This window comes from Haliaeetus leucocephalus, unplaced genomic scaffold (genome assembly GCF_000737465.1).
Source record: "Haliaeetus leucocephalus isolate CR32 unplaced genomic scaffold, Haliaeetus_leucocephalus-4.0 Scaffold206, whole genome shotgun sequence".
In the NCBI taxonomy this organism is placed as follows: Eukaryota; Metazoa; Chordata; class Aves; order Accipitriformes; family Accipitridae; genus Haliaeetus; species Haliaeetus leucocephalus.
In genome coordinates this window covers 3,896,793-3,921,445 of record NW_010972642.1, presented here as the reverse complement: position 1 = coordinate 3,921,445, position 24,653 = coordinate 3,896,793, and the positions used below count along the sequence as shown (strand labels likewise).

General features: G+C 40.5%; 1 protein-coding gene across 1 annotated transcript in view; it reads left to right on the top strand.

The window, feature by feature from the left end:
- PTPRO (protein tyrosine phosphatase, receptor type, O) overlaps positions 1 to 23,904 on the top strand; it is a 70,827-nt gene extending 46,923 nt beyond the window's left edge. Inside the window, exons 15-26 of the mRNA XM_010566125.1 lie at positions 1,132 to 1,252; positions 2,995 to 3,063; positions 6,565 to 6,648; positions 10,067 to 10,102; positions 11,567 to 11,648; positions 12,696 to 12,786; positions 13,297 to 13,373; positions 15,708 to 15,842; positions 16,705 to 16,827; positions 18,374 to 18,528; positions 20,648 to 20,783; positions 23,800 to 23,904. Of these exons, the coding sequence (XP_010564427.1) occupies positions 1,132 to 1,252; positions 2,995 to 3,063; positions 6,565 to 6,648; positions 10,067 to 10,102; positions 11,567 to 11,648; positions 12,696 to 12,786; positions 13,297 to 13,373; positions 15,708 to 15,842; positions 16,705 to 16,827; positions 18,374 to 18,528; positions 20,648 to 20,783; positions 23,800 to 23,904 (1,214 nt within the window). The remainder of the gene's footprint in view (positions 1 to 1,131; positions 1,253 to 2,994; positions 3,064 to 6,564; positions 6,649 to 10,066; positions 10,103 to 11,566; positions 11,649 to 12,695; positions 12,787 to 13,296; positions 13,374 to 15,707; positions 15,843 to 16,704; positions 16,828 to 18,373; positions 18,529 to 20,647; positions 20,784 to 23,799) is intronic.
- Positions 23,905 to 24,653: the final 749 nt, after the last annotated feature.

Here is a 24,653-nt window from a genome sequence, read left to right as displayed (position 1 = left end):
TGTCAAGGCTGAACACCCAGGTACTGCTTGATGATATATACAGAGGAAAATGTCTTCTCAGCCAAGCCCAAACAAGAGGTAAATCACATTTATAAGCTGCTAAGGCAAAAAATCATTTTCTGCTTTCAGTAAAGAAGTGGAGATAGGGTGAGAGAGAAGGAGAAGGGCCACTGCAGGATCTTGAGCAGTCACACCCTAAAGGGATAGCTCCTGATGGAGGCTCCCTGGGCCTGTTGTGGGCCTGGCTCTATGCTGACTCTGAAGAAAGAATATCGGTCTTGAACTGCCCAGAACACTGGACTTTTCTTTAAAATCTCCCCTTCAGAATGATCAGTGTCATTTCTGCTTAGTTAGGGAGTTTAGTAGCTTTAGTCACTAGTCCTGCTCATCATACACCACTCCACGCTGGGGTTCAGTGTCTGACACTTAGCTTAAAAATCTCCATGATTTTTAATCTAAAAAATGCTTCTTTAGACGACTGTGGATGTAAAGTTATTCTGAGCAAGCAAAGTAGAGAGGGTTTCTTACATAGTGAGTAGAACAGGGTATCGGGTCTCGTAGTACAGTCAATAAGCATGTAATGTGGACTAAAATCAATCAGGGTTTTGTTATTGAGGGTTGATTCCAGCTCTTGTTTAAAACAGAATATTTTTTTAAAATTTATTTGCCAAAGGAATTCAATCAATTTCAGCCCAGTATATTACAGAGACTCAGCCTGTTATTTTGCTTTTGGGTCAGAAAAGGTATTGATTACTGTTGAAGAACAGCTTCAGAGTTGAAATGTGCTTTGGAGACATAGATGATGATGAATATCTGTATTTCATATTTCCTTCACCCTTTTCTCTTGCGTTACGAATGTCAGTTAAAAAGATAAAAAAAAAAAAAAAAGAGAACATGACAAAGTTTAACAAAATGCCAGAGTGAAGTCATTTCCCCACAGAAATCTTGTAAGAGCAATAACTAGTCTAAACCTCCCTTTATCCCTAGTGGTAGATTTTTCTCTCTGTAACACTCCAAGCTGAATGAGATCAGTTCAGAAAAATAACACTGTCAACATTCAGGGAAAGAAAAAACCCCAAACTGTCAGCGCTTCTGAATCGAATAACCAAGAGTCCTTTTTTGTATGTACAGTCACTGAGATGAATCCCAACGTAGTGGTAATCTCTGTGTTAGCCATCCTAAGCATCCTTCTGATTGGACTGCTGCTGGTGACTCTTGTTGTACTCAGGAGGAAACATCTACAAATGGCCAGGTAAGTCCAAATCTATGCTAATTCCAAAAATTTCAGACACCAATAAACACTTCGTGACAGTAGTTGCAATTGAGGATGCTTGTGTGCATGGGTGCTGCTTGAGATGCTTGTGAACACGATACCTTCAAAATAATTGTCTTGCTGCTGTTTAGGAGTAGCGTGTCTTCTCCCTCTATCTACTTTCATTCTTGGCCTGAGTTATAAGCCTCAACCTTTGTCTCATTTTGAGCTTTGCAAGATTGGGTCTATAAGAAGTGCAGTCACTTATTATAAAAGGGTTGTGTCAGGAACCTAAAGGATAACTAGGATCTGAGGCAACTGGGCACGAGCAGGACATCAAGATGCTTTGCAAATCTTTCATATTGTTTGGAACAGGAGATTTTCCATATCAACAGATAAGATGGTTTGTCCATCAGGTCCAGGATGCTGCATTTCAGAGGCCTGGCAGCCAAACCCCTGGGACGAGGAAGGATGTGCCCAGGGCCCTGAGAGTCTCTCTCTAGAGCATTTGCCAGTCTGCCTCCAAAGCCTGGTCTTCCATTTGTCCAAATTCTGCACTCTAATGGGCTTCCTTCCTATGGGAACTGCAGCATCAGAAAGAGCATATGGGCTCACCTAGACCTTGTCTTTCTATGCAGTCAGGATGCAGCCAAAGATATGCTAAGACCCACAAATCCAGAAGGGATCTCAGGTCCTGCTGTTCACCTATAACATTAATAATCCCAATTTGATGTGTCATACAGATGAAGGGAAAAATTGTCTTGTAGGCATAAACCTTTTTTTTATAAAACCTGTGGTTCCTTCAGCTACCTGCACCAATCATTTGTACCTGAATATTGAAATTCAGTTTCCTTTTCCTGCTGGTCTTATCTGTAACAGTTCACTTTAATGTGGGTTACGTTACGGCCTGAGGAAACTGTGGAAGTTTCTCCACACCCTTGCTATGTGGTTCACCTCCTGGTTTTGGAAGTGTCTTGGAGTCTTCATCCTTTTATAATCTACGTAATGTATTTTACATTAATTGACTGTACTGCATCAAGAAAAGAAATTATTTCATGTAAAAAAACTTATGTGAAGAATCTTGCACTTGGCTACCTAGCAGACACTGCATTTTATGTGTCATGTCTTGGCTATGTATTCCATGCAATGGATGACCACATCACACATATTTTGCAAGCTATCTTTCAGGGAACATTATGTGGTCAGTTTATCATTTGTAGCTGAAAATAATGGACTTGCCATAAATTCACTGGGATGTTATTCAGGAAATTCAGGTTTTTTCCACAATTATTTTGTGAACTCAAAATTACCATGATCCTGTCAAATGGAGACAATTATACATCTTCTCCTTAGAGCTGGGACTCTGTTTAGTATAGAAAGGTAAATATTTAGCATGTGTACTGAGGCCAGCAACTAGTGCTAGTGCCAGACTACAGAAAACTCAAATCTGCGCAGAAGATGAGGTCTATTGGAGATCTTTATTAGCAACTTCTCCTATGCTTCACTCTTTTTAAGCATTATTAGGAAACCCAATCTCAGGTGCTGTTGAACATTTATTGGTTTTGGATGACTATGTTAAGGGATTTCAGTTACATTTATCACAGATTATCTCAGAACTAGTCACAGATGTGAGTGTTCAGCACTTCTCCACAACTCTGAGAGTTCTTTGTTAAGTCGATGTCATTGCAAGCATTGTGAATCCAAAAATGGTAACTTTGTACCCAATGTTCTTCCTGAAACAGGGAGTGTGGGGCTGGAACCTTTGTCAATTTTGCATCTTTAGAGAGAGATGGAAAGCTTCCCTATAACTGGTGAGTGTTTGAAGCAAAGCTTTTAACTATGTTTTTCCCCATCTCTGCTTTTTGGCAAATACGATCCTTAATCTTGAGTGCTTGTTTTTTATGTCATCACTGTCCCTCTTCAAGATAAAACTACTCTACCTGTTAGTTTAGTATTTTATTTCTTGAGTGATGACTTGAGACTATGTATTCTGTTACCTGCTATTTTTAGCAGGAAATTATGTTTATACATGCCAACCAAGTTGCATAGATGTGTTTTGGGAGGATATTTTTTTTCCTTTCTCTTACAGACATATTTTGTAAAATAACACAAGTGTAGAAACTTGATCTATAAATCCATTAGCACTGCCACAGAGATATATTTGCATCCAGGAGTAAGCTTGCCTGTACATGACCAATTAGCAACTGTCTTCATGCAGTGCCATTAATTAAATTTTCCTTGCAGTGCAAGACAAGGACAAGCCAACTCAAATATTTACTGTAACTTAATGTTCAGTGCTGTTGAAAAGACTCAAACCCCCCCCCATATTCTTGCTGGTCTAGAAAACCACCTACAAGAGTTGCAGGCACTGACTATGGACTCCAAACCGCCACTGACACCATCAGCCAAAGAGAAGTATTTGAACAAAGAAAGTCTGTAGGATTAGCTTTTATAGAAGCAAAAGGGCTCTGAGAGCTACCTGACTGGCGCCAGTGTGGTCATTTCCATTCCTATTTTGATAATCAAATGGGTGCTAATGACTGATCCAAGGTTTCCTGTTTTGTTATTAGCAATTTCTGCAAAAACCTCTTATCTTTCAAGGCAAGTCCGAACACAGATATTTAAAGCATGCTGTCAGCCCCATTCCCGTACATAGGAAGAAGAAAATATGCGCTTTGGTTTTATGCCCACGGTCAGCTTTGTTGACAGCCAGGGAGTTGGAAAGAGGAGTTGGTGCGTGGGGAACTGCTTCCATGATCTCATAGGACACAGCCGGCCAGCAAGGACAGGATTAAATGGATTGACACTGCACCACAACAAGCCTTTTGCTAATAAGCGTGCAAACTGAACTAACAAGCCCAGCAAATCTTGTCAATACCTCACTGTGCTGCTAATTAACTGGATATTAAACAAGCTTCACTTGCTTGGTTTAGCTTTAATAGCACCCAGCTGTATGCAGTACAAACTAATCTCTCTTTTAGCTTCTCTTGCTTGGACTATATTAATGGCAAAGAAGGCAGAAGATCAAACACTCATGTTAATTAAATATCCAAGCTTGAATCAAATGATTACACTAGCGACAGATGTTATTAAAACCATAAAAGGCTTTTTTATGGGAAGGGGAATTAATTAATAGGTTTGGATGTGAAAGTGAACATTCTTGTTGCTTGATTTAGTCTATGTGTATGTATGTGTGTGTATATACATGTGTGTATATAAGCATATATGTATACACACATAAATTATGTCATAAAAATATAAATTGGGGAAAGTATTCCTGCTTAATATCTCCACAAATTTTTGCTAACTCAAGGCAGTGTGCCCTTATCTTATGGTCCTGACTTTTCTGAGAGTTAGTAAAGATAATCTTGTTTTGTGTGCCTCTGTTGTCTGATGTCAAGACCAGATTCACTGTCCATCCAGGCAACCAAATGGGAAATATGGCCCTAAAGGCAGGTAGAAGGATAAAGAAACCCATTTTGCTTGGAGTCATTCCAAGGATCTAGTAAGGGAGCTATGAACATATCCACCAATTCCTAAGGAAAGCTCAGCTCAGCAGAGTCTTCAGTATTTGAGCAATCTCTGAGTCACTTTCTTTTAATTAAATAAAATTGTTCAGTACACCTGAGCCGTAGGTGAAAGACTGTATAATTCCAGGAAAACAATATTGTATTTTGGGGGCAAGTACGTATTTTTCATGCATTGAATGAAATACGTTGAATGAAATATCAAATCATGCTAGCCTGTGATTTGATAAAGTGTGGAAATTTCTCATGGTGATCTGACAATGAAAGAATACCCAGGCTTGAATAATTCCTTCTGCCTCTGTAGGCAAGAGGAAGTAAAAATCTCACTTGGAGTTTCCCAGAGGAAAGAGGAGTATTCCGGCAACATCATCACTTCTCTCTTCTAAGCCTAATGAAAACCTCTCTGTGGCACCAGAGATCTGCTTATGGACAAGCAGATTTCATCCTCAGTCCAGTCCCATAGAAACCCTAACAACACATAAGCTCTAAGGCCCTGATGCTGCAACCACTATGGCATATGATTAACAAGAAAGGGCTCTCGCTTCTGGCTGACCCACATAGTCCCTGCCAACGCCTCGGGAAGGTGCCCTGTAGAAACTGCATTGCCCATTCTCTTGTCGGCAGCAAAGCTCATTAAAGCATAACTTGGAGTTTTTACTGTGTGAGCAGAAGTTTTCCACCACCGGTTGGAAGATTAAGATTAGAGATGAGACGATTACATTTGACATGATTTGCTCATCAGGGAAAACACGATATCTACCGACTTCATAAGAGCCAAGAGTACTGAAAAAGGAATTTTCACTTTGTAGTTCCTCTTTAGAACAGTTGTAGAAGTATGGTATTGCTTTTAGGACAGCAGATTTTCTGATGGGGAAAAAACATGCTGAGGGTGTATTTGGCAAAAAATCCTGCTCCTGGGGCAATTTTTGTTTTAAGTTTCATGAGTTTTTCACATTTGCAAAGTACCTGTAGCCTACTCCACCAGTAGGTAGAACAGGCCTGAGTGGGTTTCCTGGATTAATGCATAGCAGAATCTGGTGAACAGGTTGCAAATACAGAAGTTTAGAATGATTTTGTACTCAAATTTCCTTTAGCCCCAGTGAAACCTGCTATGAAGAGTTAGTCATAGAAACTACAGTTAGAAAAAGTTCAAATAATGTTTTGCTGAAAACCTAGGAAAGAATTTAAAGCACTTAAAAATGGGACTCTGCAAAATGTTACATGGATGTTTTCAGAAATCTGACTCAATGGAGGGTATTAAAAGATATGGGAATGATCTGAATTTATCTCTGATACAGATGTTCTGATAGCCACAGGATCACTTGCAGAAGCGAACATGGGAGATTATCATAGTTGTACATGGTAAAAACAAATTATATCTGTCCTGAAATATCTCAAAACATCAGTAAATAGACTTAACACCACCTCTGTAATGGTCATAAACCTGTGGATGAAATTTTCAAACACATTTTATGCTCTGAAAATCTGCCAGTTTATCAATTAACATTGATTTAGAATAACACACCTGAATCAATACCATAAAACACATTTATTTTGATCATATAGAATTTTATGTTGGATAGCTGAAAATCCTGCATAGGGTGTCAGGTTGAGGAGTAAAAATTCTATGGATGCTAATAATATTCTTATGAAGTAAGTAAGAGGAAGCCTTTATGGGTTTAGCCGATTTTTAAAATAGAATTTGCTGATCTCCTGATTTCTGTTTGTCTTACTAACTCTCCTCACTTTTTCATCTTTATGTATGTTATTTATTAATGCTCACAGGCGTAGAAGTGTATTTGCTTTCCTAACTCTGCTACCCTCATGCCTTTGGACTGATTATCTTTTGGCATTTTATATTAATCCTTGGTAAGTGATTTACTTGTTTTTCCATGTGCAATGTATAAACAGTGTTAATTTCTATTACATGAAAAATGTGTGATACCTTTGTTTTCAAATGGGTCAAAGCTTTTGAAGGTATAATTTTCTTGTACTAGAACATGGATTGGAGAGGATGTGGGTATCAAAGTATTTGCTACCCTGCTTCATCTAGTTTGTCTGTTTATGCTCCAACCTATTTTGGTATTAAAAAGCTAATCTTATGCTGGTTGTCATATTCATCTCATTGCTCTCTTTGCAATTTTTGTCACTTCATTATAAGTCCTGGCTTCTTCTGTCCCAGTTATTCATCTGTTCATTGCCTGGCATTGCCTCCTGCTGCTGCTGCTTTTCTATTACTAAAATTGCTTGATCGTGCCCCACCTGTTTGGTGTGTGATGTCGAATACCTTAGTTTTTAAAGGTGCAGTTATGTTCTCCTGACATCAGTAAAAGGTTTTTGATTTTGGAAACAACAGTTCACTGAGAATCAATGCAAACTAGCAGTCCCAAAGTGTAACACTTGGGTCACTGTGTGCGCGTCTCTGTGTGTATGTGTGTATATTTCGTAGCTGAATCTGTAAATAATTTATGAAGACTTAGTAAGTGACTGATTCGGTTTTTTTGAAAATACTTAACCAACAAAGCCACAGGATCTGTTTAGAACCAGAACTGTTTTACAAACTGTTTAACAAATAATTATAATTGACTATGATCTAAAAATGCTTAATTTATATAAAAGAAACTTAAGTTCCTGATGGTCTTTGGTCCAAAGTATAGTGATTTACAAAAACTTGGTACCGAAGTTAAGATTTACTTACGACCAAACGTTTTCCCTGGTGTTACTATACGGCACCAAAGCCCTGGCAGGCAGTCATCGACACCTTCAGCATAGGGATTTCCGAGACTGGTTTTCCTTGGGTCACACTGGGTCTGTAGAAAATCCCATCTAAATTTTCGGTGAGCAGAGAAATGAGTGGTTCTATGTAACCAAAGAAAGGTCCATTTCTTCTCCAATGAAAGTAAAAGCATGCTCTGCACATGCACCCAGCTGAAGAGCAGATGGAATTCTTCCACATCTCTCCAAGGCTAATATTATATTGACTTGTAACTTGTCTGATATAAACTCCACCAAGTGTCAGAGCTGCACAGTGATGGAGGATCAGGCAAGCAGTTTATTTTTGTGGAGGTCACACTGATCTCTCTTAACTCTCTAATGGTCAGGAAGCCCAAGGTGGCTGCTGTCAATGGCACTGCTGTAAAAAGAGTCGTCATCTTCTTTTGCCCCTTTGCCTCTTTTTGTTTAATATGCACTAATATGCATTTAGCTTGCCTTTCCAGAGTGTATCTTTCTTCAGAGGTTTCCTCTTCGATCAAACTACCTAGTTTAGATGACCAAGTTTAAAGGAGCTGAAGTTGAATGAGATGAGATTAATCCCTCTCTTTGTGTTTTAATCTGTAGGGTAAATGAAAGAACAGATGAAACACCAGCTAATGTTTCAAATGTCTTTGTTTTGCACACAAGGTGGTTTAAAACGTTTACGAACATTCAGGAAACAATTGCGATGCTAAGAAACAAAGGCCTCTAGAGACTACCAAAGCACAAGAAATTGTTGCTGAGAAATGGATGTCAGTCATTTGTTTTATTGCCTCTTGAAGTGTTCCTTGGAGAAGCATTCTTAGAAGCATTCCCATCATAAACAGCATTTAGATATTTTTTTCTTTTTAAATGAATTCCAATGTGCCTGACATTAAAGGGTTTACCACAGTCACAGGGGACAGAAACGTGTTGACTAATTTAGAGAAATTAATATTAAGTTTTCGCTGGGAAAAGATCTTTGAAGATGTAGAATAAATACTACTAGGCTATGTGTATAGTACACATGAATGTACAGATACTATACAGATAATATCTGTATAGAAAACACAGTAGGCTGAAAAGGTTTATAATATTTGCAAAGAAAAGCTTTGCAAAGTAAATATCCACATTAGTGTAAAGCTGGTATTGCTATAGCTCTTGTTAACTCTGCAGGCAATGCTCCACACCTAAATGGAAATGTACCCTGACAGGAACAAAATTACTACAGGTTGTGGCTGCTTCAAAAATGGAACATTTTGTAAAACTTAATTTTGGAAATGAATAAGTTTTGGTTTTGTTTTTTTAATTTCACTTCTAAACTTAGCAGGGTAGAAAAATAAAAATACTCCACTTTTTAATATTTCTTTCTGTATATTTTCATTGTTTGAAAATTAAAAGTCTTTACCTTTCAATTACCGATTGAAGCTGTGACACAAGTTATCTAGAAATCATTTTAATATCATCATGAAATTAAAAATAGCATCATTATAATGTGATGAATGAACAGATATTGTTCAATGCCCAGGAAAAAAAATAATGACACTACTAAAATCCCTTCTGAGTAAGCAAGAATCTATTTGTGCTCTGTGACTGGTTTAACAGAGGGGATCAGTGTTTTCAGACTTCTAGCCAAATTATTCCAGCGTGCTCACTTTATGCATTTAATCTGATCGATTGCTTAATTTTTTTATGGCAACAACAAAATGAACGTACACACCCCCTCCAAAAAAACACATGGTGGTAGTTAGTGTAGCACAGTTCTTAAGTCCATATCTTACGGCTTACACTGCTTAACACATTCTTAAGCTTGCTCGCAACTGTCGTTAGTGAATTATATCACTTATAAATCATGCGAAGGCAGTGTATTACATGACTGGCATGATTATTTCTAGCTGTTAAAAGTCAATTAAAATTATCTAAGGTTTAAACTTGAGCCCCACTGAAGTCAGTAGGATATTGGCCATTGTCTTCATTGATCGTCATAAGCAGGTTATGAAATGGGTGAGAAATAGCGTTCAGGCCCTTTCCTTTTTCCTTCACCCTTCCTTGAATTTGCAAATGGTGGTCTTCTCCCTTTAGCCAACAGATGCTTCTTGTTCCCGGTTGCTCTCTAGTGCTGGCATCCAGTTTCCCAGCCCGGTAGAGCCGGAGCGGAGCAGCCCTGGGGTCACGGCGGTGCCCCATCCCCTACAGCAGCACAGCCCCCTGCCAGGCTCGGCTGGGATCGGGCCCTGGGGACTCAGCCCCAGCCCACCTGAAGCCAGTGATGCTGTTGGGTCGGGATTTGTAGAGGACCCATGGATTCTGTTGGGCACAGGTTTTCGCTTTCATAAGCAGGTCGTTCTCAGAGCCACAGAATGGAACATGCTTCTCATTGGTGTCAATGGAAATTTTGCTATCAGCTTAAAAATATCCAAGATATTGTCACCAATCTCATCCTGAGTATGGTGGTGACCAGAAGACATATGTTCTTAAATCAGTACTAACTTTGAATAAAGACTATACAATAGTTCAATGAATGAAAAACACTTTTTTTTTTTCTTTTTTACAGGAGTAAAAATGGATTAAAGAAGAGAAAGCTGACCAAGTATGTAACTTCTATAATATTTAAAGAAACAAATGTATCATCTTAGACTAAACATGCGTTATGGAGTACATGGTATAATGATATTGCAGTTACAGATATAGAAAACTCCTTGATAAATACATCCTGAGAGAGAGATGTGAAGACAGAAAACAAACAATAATTGGACAAAGGAACAGATAGGTTGTGGTAAACCAGCTTCTTATTGACAGAAAATTAGTCATCAGGGAAAAGATCAATTATCCAACTTAGTGATTCCAACAGAGCTTATCCTTAGTTAAAAATGACAAATGGTGAAAAACTGGGATGCATTTGTTTCTAGTGATATTTCCCTCTTGACGTGAGGATCTCATTATGGTTGTTGCTAGAACACTAGATCATTAATGCTAACGGGTAAACAGGAGTAATTAAGTGGTGATAAGACAGGTTCCTTTGGGCATATTGCCTCAAAGTAAATGAAAAGATTACTGTGTACACGCTTCAGTAGCTTGTAAATTAGAGCATGATAATTAGGTAAGGGAAGCTGTTTACCTGTGTTTCGATATTCAAAGTGTTAGCCTAATTATTTCTCCGTTATGTTCAGAGGCTGTGCCTGTACTAACAGATAGACCCTCACCTGGTGAAAAAGTGTGTAGAATGATGGTTGTCACTAAATCAAGGCTAATTTATACCTGCTGAAGCTCTGCATGGCTTTGTATGCCATTTTTTTAGCCACCATCTCTCTGGGAGGAGAATTTGACCTCTAATGACAGATGTGTGTAGTTCTTAAAGCCAGCAGAGAAAGCAGTCACAGCAGTGGCATCCAAAATGCTGGTTTACAGGATATTTTTTTTGGTGGGCCTTCTAAAAAAATCAAAACCTAAATATGAAATCCATTTTTCTCCGTGAGCAAAGCTCAGATGAGTTTTAAAAGTGTCTCCAACAGATGTGAAAATATCTGAAAGCAACATTTTACGTGGCACGAGAGGCAACTTAAATGAAGCAGCAGCTGCCCTGATGCCTGCTGGGACAGTACTGAGAGTGGGTCTGCGACGAGGTGCTGGATCACCGCTTGTCGCGGTGCCACCTGTGCCTTGGGGACATACCCACCTGCAAAAGCTGTGCAGGGGCCATTGCCCACACCTCAGACCAATGGTTTCCCTTGGGTAGGACAACACCCCCCCCAAACCAGGGCGCTCAGTATCATCAGCACCAGCAGCTGCAGCATTGAGCTCACCCCTCTCTCAGCCTCTCTTTCTGGTGCTGTTATGGTATGGTGCAGGTAATGAGCAATATGCCCACCATTTGGTGGCACTGAACCACAGGATTTTTTTTTTTTTTTCCCCCCTCTTTATTGTTGCTTTCTAGCATTAACAGTTGCAAATACATATTCATGACTTGATAGTATTCTGGGGGAAAAGAGAAATAAAATGTACTAAAAAAGGTTGGGGTTTTTTTCATTAATTTCTGTGTGTTTTTCTTTTAAAGCCCTGTCCAGCTGGATGATTTTGATGGCTACATCAAGGATATGGCCAAAGATTCAGATTATAAATTTTCCCTGCAATTTGAGGTAAATCTGTGGGGACTCTGTCCTCTCCTAGCTGCCATGCCTAGATCAGCTTTTTCCAGTTGTTAGGTTTGCATGATGTGTTCCTGTGCTCTGTGTTGTTTAATATGCACTGTTGCTAGGTGGGTCAGCTTCGCTTCCAGTTCTGCAGAATTTAAAAGTGGACCTTGGTGTCGTTAAAGACCGCATTTAGTAAGCTGATTTGAGTAGCTCACCACATTCGAGTCAAGATAATTGTCAGACCGACACACTTCCTTTAAGTTTAGGACGTACTGGCAGCCTGAATTAAATTCAGGATTTTAACGTCTGTCTTTTATTTATTTAATGCCCTTAATTTGAGGGGAAGCATTGGAATGAGAAGGTAACATGAAAAATCTCTTTAAGAGCAAGGAGGTCTCTCTAAGACCCGTTCAGCTATGTTCTCTTAATTACCCAGAATTTAAAGTCAGTTTAGTAGTATAAAGCTAAAAAGCTGTTATCCTAGGGCTAGCTCCCAAAGATTTAAACATGGAAAGGGAGTGGGGAGGACTGTCAGGGTGTTACCACTGTTCTGGGTGGCTGACCTGTTCCCTTCCTGCCAGTGAAAGGTCCTCTGGTGCATCATAAATTAGATGTAGCTGCTGAAGGTAATGACTAAAAAGATCTTCCAAGCATTCCCCAGTATCGAGATCAAAAGCCACTTGAGGATTTGAAGAAAACCCTGTAAGTGGGGTGGATGACCACCACAGAAATAACTTATCAACCCCCTGGTTTGCCACTATTTTGGCTAATTAAGTGCGGCTAGAGAGGAGCAGTCGGCAGTGTCAGCCTTGGATGGCAGCAGTGCGTTGGCAGGATCAGCAGGCGAGCCCACATCATTGCTCTCTAGCTGTCTGGAGCCAAACTCAGAGGCATCAGATAAGGAAAGTCAGTGTAATCCTGCTGTCAGTTTACAAAAGTGATTTATGAGCATTTTCAGTCTGGTACCTGCCACAAGTAATCACTTCACAAAGAGTTATTTTTTGAGTGTTTGTGAGTTTGACCTTGGCGTTTTTCTTTCTGTTACCCCAGGAGCTAAAACTGATTGGGCTTGACATACCCCACTTTGCTGCTGATCTTCCCATGAATCGCTGTAAAAATCGCTACACAAATATCCTGCCATGTAAGTACAATAGATACAGGCTCCTGCTAAAGTCCCTTGAGAGGGGAAGAAGAGTTTTAATAAGAGAATTGGAGAATCAGGGCAAATTTTCTGACTGATAAAAGCCTGTTCTAAAACCTGCCCTTAGAAAGAACCGGGCGATAGATGGGTTTTGTAGCTTTGAAGACACGTAGCTTTCTGGGGACGTTTATCCAGGCAGGAGTTTGGAAGTGAGAAACACAAGGTCGTTTCTGCTACTGAGTAGTGTTACTTTATTTCTCTTGAGATTTTAATGAAACCTAAGGGAGCCCAAAGGGACAGCAGTTGGAGGGTGCATTTTGCAGAACAGTAGTAATGGTGCATCCATGTAGTGTTTACTGAAGCAAACATTGCTCACTGTTGGGAAATATGAGCATTTTCTATTTTTTTAATAGATTTTTTCAGTTTTTATAGGATTGATTTGAATCTTGCCTAGTTGGAGCTGAGTGCTATGTTTCAGACAAATTTTTTTTTTTTTTTTTCCTTTTACAGATGATTTTAGTCGTGTCCGGTTAGTTTCAATGAATGAAGAAGAGGGATCTGACTACATTAACGCCAACTACATTCCCGTGAGTACAGAGGCTCGGTCAGTGTAAAGCACAGTGTCCTGCGCAGCAGTTAGTGCGTGTCACCTGCAAAAAGCACAATACCTCCTGGAAGCTCAGTCACATTCTCAGCATCTCCTTCGGCTTCCAATATTTTACCTACCGGGAACTGTGCTTTCCACCAGCCACCAAAAAAACAGGCGGAGGGGGAAGAGTTTTGGTAAATTTTGCCACAGTGGCGCTGGGTGAGCTGTGAATGTTTGCAAAACCTAGGTTGGACTGGTAGGGAACTGGGGAGGAAATGTTAAGTGATTCAGTGGCTTTTTAAGACAGCTAGGAAAATCGTAAACATGTAAATGAGAAACTTCTCTAGGTTTCTACAGCACGGGGAAAAAGGATTAAGCCAGACACGCCACAACTGACAAAAGGCCCACAGCCCAGATGGTGCGTGGAGGCAGCTTCTGCTTTCTGCCTCGTCTCTGGTGCTCCCGGCGCGCCTCCCGCCGCCTGGCAGCGAGCAGCCATTTCCCAGGGAGTAGCACCCAGGGGTTTGGGATAAGGAAAGAATACACAGAGCTGTCGTCAACCCGTTTGACGCTGGGGGTGGGCGAAAGCCTCGTCAGCTCTTTCCGCTCTCGCCGGAGCTCGTGCAGTCAGGCAGGCTTTTTCCTGCCGCTGCCGCAAGGGTTTTCCCCTCTGTGACCCGCCTTGCCGTGGCTCGGTGTAAGCTGTGTTCGAGGGAGGGCAACCACCAGTGGGTCACTCCGCGTGGAGAAGAGGCAGGACGCTACCCCATCCATTTAGAAGAAGACCTTGCACTTGGGGACCATAGGCAGGGGAGCATTTCTGCACCCTGGCCGTGGACAGAAGACAGAGCTGGTCCTGGCTGGGCTGGAGAGAGCTGAGTCAGCATTATGGCAAAGGGAGGAGCCCTCGGATGAGTCAGTGAAACCACTTCTTTCTTTGTCACTGTGGCATCGCCCATTCATGTACTACTGAGCAAGTTGCCTCCACCTAGTTTCTATGCGTCAGGAGCATGAACGTAAACACTCAAGCTGCAAGTGCCTGAGCTCGCACTGAATCAAGAAAGAAAATTGTTCCAGCGTTCAAAAGCATCATTCACAAACCAGGAAACTTCTGTGACGTGGGATTATGGATAACAGGATTTTCGGTAGCAGTCCTTGGGATTGCTCAGTTCTGCTTTTTATAGTTTACACCTCTTTAGTTCTACTTAGAGCATAATGCTGACCATAGAAACTGGGACAGTCTTAATGCCTGGCATTTCCTGACAATTGCTTCTCCACTGAGTACCTGCCTCCAAATACAGATAGTAGTGGAGATCTGTGTCTCTGTAGTAACAGATTTGACACTTAGGTCAGACATAGCCCATGCAGACAGACAAACAGCAAATTCTGTGTAGTGAAAAACTCAGGTTGAGCTGACTTCTAGAGAAGTCTGGAGGAAGGCATTTATGAAAAGCGCTCCCAAATCACAAATATTTTTACAATCCGCATACTGTGGTGGCACGGGATCATGCTGTGTGTTGGATGTATCTTTTGCTCTTATTAAGAATATCATATAACTTTCCAAATGCAGTTTTGATGATACAGTCTCAGCAAATATGGTTATAGCAAATGCCAAAATGTCCATTCTGTGGATCTTTTGTTATAGTCTTTACAACGGACTTTTGGTTTTGGAGAGGGGAAGGAGTCTTTCCAACTAAAAGCATGTTGATAGAGATGGGAGAAGGAATACATGGATATAAAGCACCTGAGCTTCAATAAAACAGCAATGATAATCTGTTAAGGGTGTTAACTCGGCAAGTTCTTTATTATTTTAAGCAGAATTCTAATTAATATTTTACTAATTTAAGTCCTTATGACATAAACACCTGCACATAATCCTGCTCATTACTACCTTCCATTTACATCAGCGACTGAAAATCACCGCAGGCACTGCTTGGGATGAGCAGGCTAAGCGTCTATAATTGTTTTTATGTCTGTAACTAAACAAACTCTTAGATTATGAAATCTGGAAGAAGCTGGAACTTTGATTTATGATTCTCATTACCTGGTTTTTTTTAATGTTGCCTTTCCTGTTTTCAGGGTAAAGGATTTATATAATAACATATTCATCTTCTGTCTTTCATTCTAGATTGCTTATACTTTGGGAGCATTAAAAACTGGCAGAAATTGTAATCTCCTCTAAATAAATAAAAAAAGCCATGGAGTAGTTTCTTCATATTAGAAACCACTTTAAGAAGTACAAAGCAAGCTAAAAAATACGTATGCCAGAGGAAAATATGTGTTCCGCAGCATTAATCATGTTGGTAAATAGCACTGTCTCTTTGTTTCTTAGGGTTATAATTCACCCCAGGAATACATTGCAACCCAAGGGCCACTGCCAGAAACTAGGAATGATTTTTGGAAGATGGTTCTCCAGCAAAAATCTCAAATTATTGTTATGCTCACTCAATGTAATGAGAAAAGAAGGGTATGTAACAAAATCTTGCACATAGTATAAAAGAAACTACTCTGAAAACATATTTATTTTCTGGTGGGTGAATTTCTTTGCATTGTTTTCTGACCATGAGGCAGCATCATAACCAGGACTGGAATGGCACTTCATTCACGTATGGAGGCACCCCTCAGTGGTGCCCAGTGGCAGGACAAGAGGCAATGGGCACAAATTAAAACACATTAAATTCCATCTGAACATCAGGAAGCACTTTTTTACTGTCAGGGTGACTGAGCACTGGCACAGGTTGCCCAGAGGTTGTGGAGTCTCCATCCTTGGAGATATTCAAAAGCCATCTATCTGGACATGGTCCTGAGCAGGCTGCTCTAGGTGGCCCTGCTTGAGCAGGGTGGTTGGACAAGATGACCTCTGCAGGTCTCTTCCAACCTCAACCATTCTGTGATTCTGTGCTTAAGTTTAAATAGTAATAAAATACAAGTGTTATGCTTCACATTTTCCTTGGCATTATAATAGAAATATTTGAAATATAATTTTATTTTTATATATATATGTTCTTGTTCCCTATGTTTTGTTCCTTTTAGACCTATTCTATTAGGAAAAGTAACAATCTACAAAGACGCTATGTATTTCCATTTTTCACTATACTAATGCTACCCTTCAGAAAACCAATGTATAGCTTATGTCCATAGTCACACAAGTAGGAACGATCAGGCTGAAAGTCATTGCAGGATATATTACCTCTTATTGCAGCATCAAGGAAATAGTGCTGTAGACATTTCTGAAACTGAGGTTCAGTATACTTTTGATTGTGCTTTTTTATAGATGCATATATATATTTATATAAATACAAATATGTATGTATTTATTTCCCTTTCAGGTGAAATGTGATCATTACTGGCCTTTTACAGAAGACCCTGTTGCATATGGGGACATCACGGTGGAGATGCTGTCTGAGGAGGAGCACACAGACTGGGTTTATAGGAATTTCCGAATTAGCTATGTAAGTGAAATATTTTGCATGGCCCTACTAAAAGAGTGGGAGTAATTTTGGTCCAGCCTGTTCTTTAACTTTTGTCCATTTATGGCATTCAGTGGAAAATGGCTAAGAGAAAGATTGATAGCCTTACCCTCACTCCACACAGGCAAATGACTAAATCACAAAACTTTCCCCTAAAATTGTTGTCTCTGAATTTATCAGCAAAGTACAAGACTGAAACAAAACTAGTACTAGAGTTCTGGATGTTTTTGCGGTGCCGATAATTAGTGACAACAAACATGTAAACTTCTTTTCTTCATATCTTCTTGCTATAAGCGATTCCAAAGTTGAAAATACCAATGTAGAAATTGAAAATATTTTTCAAAAGGGCAATTCTGCAATATTCATATATTCCTGTAAAGCATTGAAACACATGTGAGAGCATGCAATTTCCAAATTAAAGCTGTTCAGATTTTCGGGCATTTCTTTCCAGCTTTGTTTCCTGCACCAGCTCATTGCGAGCACCAGCTTGCGAAGGAAAGGTTAGAGATATGGAGGGGATGTGAAAAAAAGCTATCTGCTGGCACGCTGACATTGGCCCAGGACTTTAGTCCTGCTCAGCCATACCTCACTGCATTACAAAGTGCGCACAGGGTGCAGGCTAAGAGTGCAAATGCATAAAACTCGATGTGTTGGGCTGTTGGCATCCATTGAAAATAATGACAAGACTGCAGTTTGCAGTTCAGGTAAACTGTCCTTTACCAAACCCAGGGCAGTTACTTCAGGGTCTTTTGTACTGATCTCCTTTTTTAATATCCTTTGCCTAAGGATCTGCTGTTGCCTGTGACTGGAGAGGGGTTACTTAGCCTGACCCAGAATAGCAAAACTAAAAGCATTGCTTGCCATGGGTTTTGGTGATGACACCTCCCACCTCTCCCCATGTTTTGAGTTCCTTTACATCCCAAAGACAAAATGAATCGTGTTGAGGATCTTATTTCACCTAAAGTCACCAGAGTTTTTAGCATTGTAAACCTTTTTTATAATAATGGGTATTTTTCTAAATATTTCTTTTGCCCCTGTAATGATTTTTTTCTTCCCTTAAGGTATTTTTTTTTTCTTTGAAACTTGAAAAGAAAAACTCTTTAGACTCCAGTGTTGACTGTTTGCCAACAGTGTTATTCTTTATCTGTGGCAAAGCAAGAAAAGGATAGGGAATGGAGTAGAAAGAGGAAGAAAGCCTAAACCTGAAAAAATCAACAATTATTGATTTAAAAGCAAAATCAAATCAAACTACCATGAGGGGGAAAAAAAGCAAAAAACAAATCCCAAACCCAGAAACAAGAGTTCATGCCCTTTTGATAATGATGGCCTGATACCCCCTCCCCTTTTCAAGCAAATAGCGTGTAAATTCTTTGCCACTTTTTTGTCTGACTTTTTACTTTCTTAGGTTGTATTTAGGAAGGGAAAAAAAAAAACCACCACAAAACAACAAAAACCCCTCAGTCTGACTGAGCGTGACTGCACTATTAAAACTCCTGTGAACATGCTGCTGTTCTGCTTCTCTCATTAGGCTGATGAGGTGCAAGACGTGATGCATTTTAACTACACTGCCTGGCCAGATCACGGTGTCCCCACGACCAACGCTGCCGAAAGTATCCTCCAGTTTGTACAGATGGTCAGGCAGAAAACAGCAAAGAGTAAAGGCCCCATGATCATACACTGCAGGTAAATGCTTCCAGGAAATCGAGAACTGAAGGATGTAACACTAAATGAGTTGGGAAACAGCTGGAAAAAAGATTCTGGCATTTTGCTCATCTGTTAGCTGGAGATGGTTCTCTCTAGCGTTAAGGGTAAAGGATTAGTCCCCGGCTTTGACTACAGTGGGGCTGGGATTTCAGTCTGGAGCCACAGACACTGAGGCATTTCTTTCTAGAGAAGAGTCATCTTTTTGGATGTTATCAACAAGTGTCTTCAGGAGGTGCAGCAGGCGATCCTGATTTACACCAGCTCAGAGCCTGCCCCTGCTCTCTTATTTCTACACCTTCGTGATACAGATGGTGAGGTCCAGCCAGCAGCCTGCTGCAGCTTGCTGCTCCCCTGCAGATGCGTGTCTCTGTGCAGATCCTTCTCCTCTGGTCATTTGCCTTTCGGTACATTCAGGAGGTGATGTGAAGAGCACTATCGTGTGCTAGCAGTAATACCAGTATCCCATGCTAACAGTTATATGTGTTTTTTTCTTTTATTTTTGGAGGAAGGTTGTTTTATATACTGTCAGATTTATCTGTTGTGCATCATCTGGCCTTTTATTAAGAGATGCTCATTTACTTGGCCTCTCTGGGGGCAGCTGCCGTGTTAGTGATGATATCATACCAGATTGGTTCCTCATGCAATTCTCTCAACTGACTTCAAACCTCTTTGTGGCTCCTCGTGCGAGAGCTGCTCACAACAGATTTCTCAGAAATACGTAAATAGATGGTTTGCAATGGATGAATACATGTACATTACAGTGACATACTCCTAATGGAAGCCAAGGCTTGCTAAGATTAATCTCAGCCAACCCTACATCACCCATCCCAGAGGCAGCAGTTACAATGCTGCACAAGGTGTCAGCACCCTCCAGCGCTGTCTTTCCTGCTTCTGATGTGATGGGCAGCACTGTCTTTTGCCACCACTTTGCACACTTTTGAGACCTACTTCCCAGAAAACAGTCTTTTATAGCAATATAATTTCTGGTTTCCAGGTATGGCACTTAATGTTCTACTGGAATGCATAACAACAGCAGCAGCCCTCCCCTGTAACTTAATGGAGAAGTGCATAGGGGATATTGTTCTGGGAGTCCTAATATCAGGAAAGGTGCTAGTAAGCCAGGGAAGAGATTTATATGTAGTGTTGTGAAATCAAACGCCTTATATACCATTTAATTGTTCTGGGAAGGAAGACAAGCCAGTATCAGAGAGCTGGGTAACAACTGTAGTATTTTATTTTTAATTAGGATGCTTCTAGCAGCAGAGAGAGATATTTTCATATAGTATTTTTAGAGTATACTGTACATCTGTCTTAGACCACAGATTAAAAGTAGTAATGCTATGAAATTAGTGGAAGGGGGGAGAGAAAGAATGTATTGATCAGTTCCTACAGCCGTTGTTCTCAAACATTAAGGAAGGCACAGAATGAATTTATCAATTAATGAATCTGTCAAATAAATAGGTCAGAAGTTCTGGTGTATGTGTCTCGCTTGAGATGATATTGACATTTTAGTTAAACATGAGCACAACCCCTCACCCCGTTTCATGACAGTTATATTGAACTGTATTGAGATGAACTGTTAAACTCTGTTGCAAGTACTTTCAAGGCTTTTTTGAAAAATATGACAAGATAGCAGAAAAAACTTTTGCTAAGACACAAACTCTATCCTTAGTAGTAGGTATGGTATTGGGATGCTCTATGAAACTCTGCAAAACCTCTAAAGCCACACTCATAATGAAATCAGACTTAAACGTTACATGTGCAATCACAATGCAAAGAATCATATGCACATAAGTAGGAAGAGAGACAGCTACGGGTGGATGAGGGTGTGCATGCACATTCTGCATGTGAGTACATGAAAAGGAGTATAGGAAGGTGAAATAATTGCAGAGCCATCCACTCCATACATTCTGCCTAAACAATGGATGAAGAGTTGCATGGCATTAAATCCTACAGATTAACCAGCCTGTCTGACCTCAGATTGGCTACATCTGATTATCGCAGCTGCAGGACACCTGCTTTTTGCAGTGCCACTGATTTTCCTGTGTGTCCCCATCAGAAAAGCCTGATATGTGATGCATGTCTGTATGTGTTGCAGTGCTGGAGTGGGACGAACAGGAACCTTCATAGCCCTGGATCGGCTCTTACAGCACATCCGTGATCACGAGTTCGTAGACATATTGGGCCTGGTGTCTGACATGCGGTCCTATAGAATGTCCATGGTGCAGACAGAGGTAGGATCTGTTGCCTTCATCATTGTGAATGTATCATCATTGCATGTACATGTATGTGTATTTCTTATGTCTCCATAGCGTGTTCATCTCCAATGACTGTTGTTCCCCCTGAACACTTGACAAAATAGCTATGAATAGATACAATTAGGTTTTCATCTTCATTGTAATATTGTCATGTTATTAATCTGCTGCATAGGTGGGTCTGATAATATATCTACAAGCTCACTGATATCTTCCAGAGGTGATGAGTTATTCTCACCTTCTGTACAATTAATATGCAAAAACTGCATTAGAAGAGATTAACATATGAAATTTTCAAACATTTTGAAAAGAATTGGGCTTGCTGAGGGGATTAATGGCTCATGAAATGATATCAGTATCGGACAGCCAGTCACGCTTGTTCAAGAGGGTATCATCTGGCCAAGCACAGGAACTGAGTTATGCAATGGTAATGCAAATAACAAGCAAAACAGACAAAAGGCTTGTGAGTCTGCCAGACACCCTCCTTGCCCCTCTCCCTGCCCAAATATCTACTTTTCTTTTTCTGTTTTTAAGGTAAATGTCAGGAGAACACTCCTATTGTCAGAACATATAATGGAAAAAAACAATAATAACAAACTCCAAAGCAGAAGCTTCTATGCATCTGAAACCTTCCAAGGTCCTCTACTAGTGATGGAAAGATTTCAGGCCTGTTGTACTCTTCACTGGTTAGACACAGTATAAACTGACAACCTCCATACAGTTGGAAGTGCCACCATCCCTGTTTGTTTGCAGGCTAGGTCTGGCAGATAATTTGTTGCCAAGGATTGTTGAACCCAGAGCAAAGCAAAGAACACTTAGCAGGGAGAGCAGAGGAGAAGGAAAACCTGCAGTGATGACAGCTAGCATCTAGAAATGAAAAAAGCTCATTATTCTCAGACCATTCTGGAGCAATCCTATCAAACTGCCACAGTTACAATTCACTATATTAATGCAAAGGCAGATCTTTCTGTAAACACCAAAGAAACAAATCCTGCTGCAACTATGTTACCCCTCAGAGGTGATATGGCTTTTATTTATTTATTTTAATGTACAAAATCATTGCCTGCCAGGGCTGATGTCAAGGGCTGGGCTCTGGCTGTCACTGAGCTCCTGCTGCTCCAGGCAGTGGCCAAGCCTGGCCACAGAGGTCACTAGGTGGCAATGGCACTCGGGCACAGAAGAGGCTTTCCTTACAAAACCTGAAACCACACACAGCTCACCTGGGTTCATGTTGCCTTGTCCACTGGAAACTTGGCAGTGTCTCACTAAGCAGCTTAAAAAACCAAATGGCACAGGCCCAAAAAGGGGGTTAGACTGGAGAGTATCCTGAACTGAAACCAGTTGCTCCAAGTTCCTGGGTGTGAGGAAATCCAGACATTTCTGTGGTCTGAACCATGCTTCAGAGTCATATTGATCTCTACCGGCATCAGCAGACCACTGGGGACTGGGGCTGAAAGCCAGACTCGGGTTTTGGGACAGTTGTTTTTGCTTGAGATCCACCTGCTCCCTGTGCCTAGTGCACATAAAGCTTAGTGTAAGGAGTTATCAGGGTTTGCCTTCTCTCTCTTTGACATCTAGAAGTCAGTCAGTCATCAGTTAGTTAGTTAAGGTTATTCCAAATTGAATTACAGTGTTTAATCTGTATGATAATAATGCTTGGAAAATCCAGTCCATAACCAAAACCAAACAAGATAACCACAGTCTTGTTGCAGAAAAACCTGTCCACAAATATAGTGCATGTGATTGACCTGACTGACTGACTTACAGTGTCAATTGCACAGAGGTTGATAAATTCCCAAATGATTAACAACTGCTCTGTGAACAAAATCAGGTTTCAGCTTTTTATTGGTAAAGAAGTCAAGCACGAAGGAACAGGATGCTCATTAAAAGATTTCAGGTGCATATGGGGCACGGATGCAATTTGTTGCACATAAAGCAATCGGGTACCTTTCTGGGAATTAATTAATTTTCAGGCAATATAAAGTAGACCCACTTAGGCTCAGATCCAACTGAACTATTCCATTCCATTCTGTTGTATTGTTGTATTGTATTCTATTCTATTCCATTCTGTAGTATTCCATTCTTCTCTCTTCCTTTTTCTTTTCCCTTCTTTTCCATTCCATTCTGTTGTATTCTATTCTATTCCTTTCCGTTCTGTTGTATTCTATTCTATTCCATTCCGTTGTGTTGTATTCTATTCTGTTTTATTCCATTCTGCTCCATTCTTTTGTTTTCTATTCTATTCCATTCCGCTCCATTCCATTCTGTTGTATGCTACGCTATTCTATTGTCTTCTGTTCTGTGGTATTCTATTCTATTCCATCCTGTTGTGTTCTGTTGTATTCTATTCTATTCCTTTCCGTTCTGTTGTATTCCATTGTATTCTATTCCGTTGTGTTGTATTCAATTCTATTTTATTCCATTCTGCTCCACTCTTTTGTATTCTATTCTATTCCATTCTATACTGTTGTATTCCATTCCATTGTATTCTATTCTGTTGTATTCTATTCCATTCCATTCTGTTATATTATTCTGTTCTATTCTATTCTGTTCTATTTCACTGTATTTTGTTGGATTCTGTTGGATTCTGTTGGGTGGTATTCTATTCTGTTCTATGGTATTCCATTGTATTCTGTTGTATTCCATTCTATTCTAGTCCGTTCTTTTCTATTCTGTTGTATTGTCGTATTTTTGTATTCTACTCCATTCCATTCTGTTGTATGCTGTGGTATTCTATTCTATTCTCAGCATTCAGGTTACTAATAAGTGATTGTGATGCTGGGGCAGCTAAGGTGGATTTCATGCCTTCCCAGCTGCTATTTATCTGTTTACAATTGTGGGCTATTATTTTGGCAGCTGACAGGTCACTGTACATTGAGAGGGTCTGAGGAGGGAGAGACAGAGAAGCTGTGCAGGCTGTTAATGTTTCACTGTTTGGATTTTTGTCATGCTTTCTGAGGTACAAAAATGCCCACTCATTTGGTCTTTCTTCCAGGAACAATACATTTTTATTCACCAGTGTGTGCAACTGATGTGGCAAAAGAAGAAGCAGCAGTTCTGCATCAGTGATGTCATATATGAGAACGTCAGCAAGTCCTAGTTCAGAGTCACAGGTGGTAAGTCAGGCAAGCCCAGCCCTGCGCCATGCCCACAGCCTTGCGTCCCAGCAGCTACCAGCATCACGGGTGTTTGCTCCAGGAGCTTTGCTGGCAGGTTGGAGCTTTCCGGGCCTCATCCCCCGCTGAGCTGATGTTCACATGAACAGCGTGAGGAAAATCCCTCTAACCTCTTGCAGTAATCCGCTATACTTTCCACAGCACTGTAAGAGTATATTGGCTCACTCATTGTTCCAAGAAAGAGAGAATTGGGAACTCTTGAGTGAGCCATCTAACTATTCCCTGCCACTTGTCCTAACACTCCTTACAAAGCTTAAAGGATGGGAGGACTTTAATATCTTCAAGTCATTCTCAAGTCACTTACCAACTCCCAGGTCACTAAGGCCAGCAGAGTTTTGGGGATGCTCTGCCAACACTGTTGTTGTGGCAGCAGATCCTGCTGGAGGGCAAGATGGAAACCAGAAAGATCTGACGTGAAACACTGGAGAATTTTTTTCATAAATCTAGAGCCAGGGAACAAGGAGGGTGTCTCAAACTGGTACTACCATTAGCATAACCAAAGCAACCATCTTGCCTTTCCCCTGAGCCCCAGTGCCTGAATTGTTGCATGCAACCAGCCCAGCCCAGTCCCCAGCTACGGAGTAAAACACATGGCTCTGACCTACTGTCATGATTTAATCCCAGCTGGCAACTCAGCACCACACAGCTGCTCACTCACTTCCCAGCCACCCAG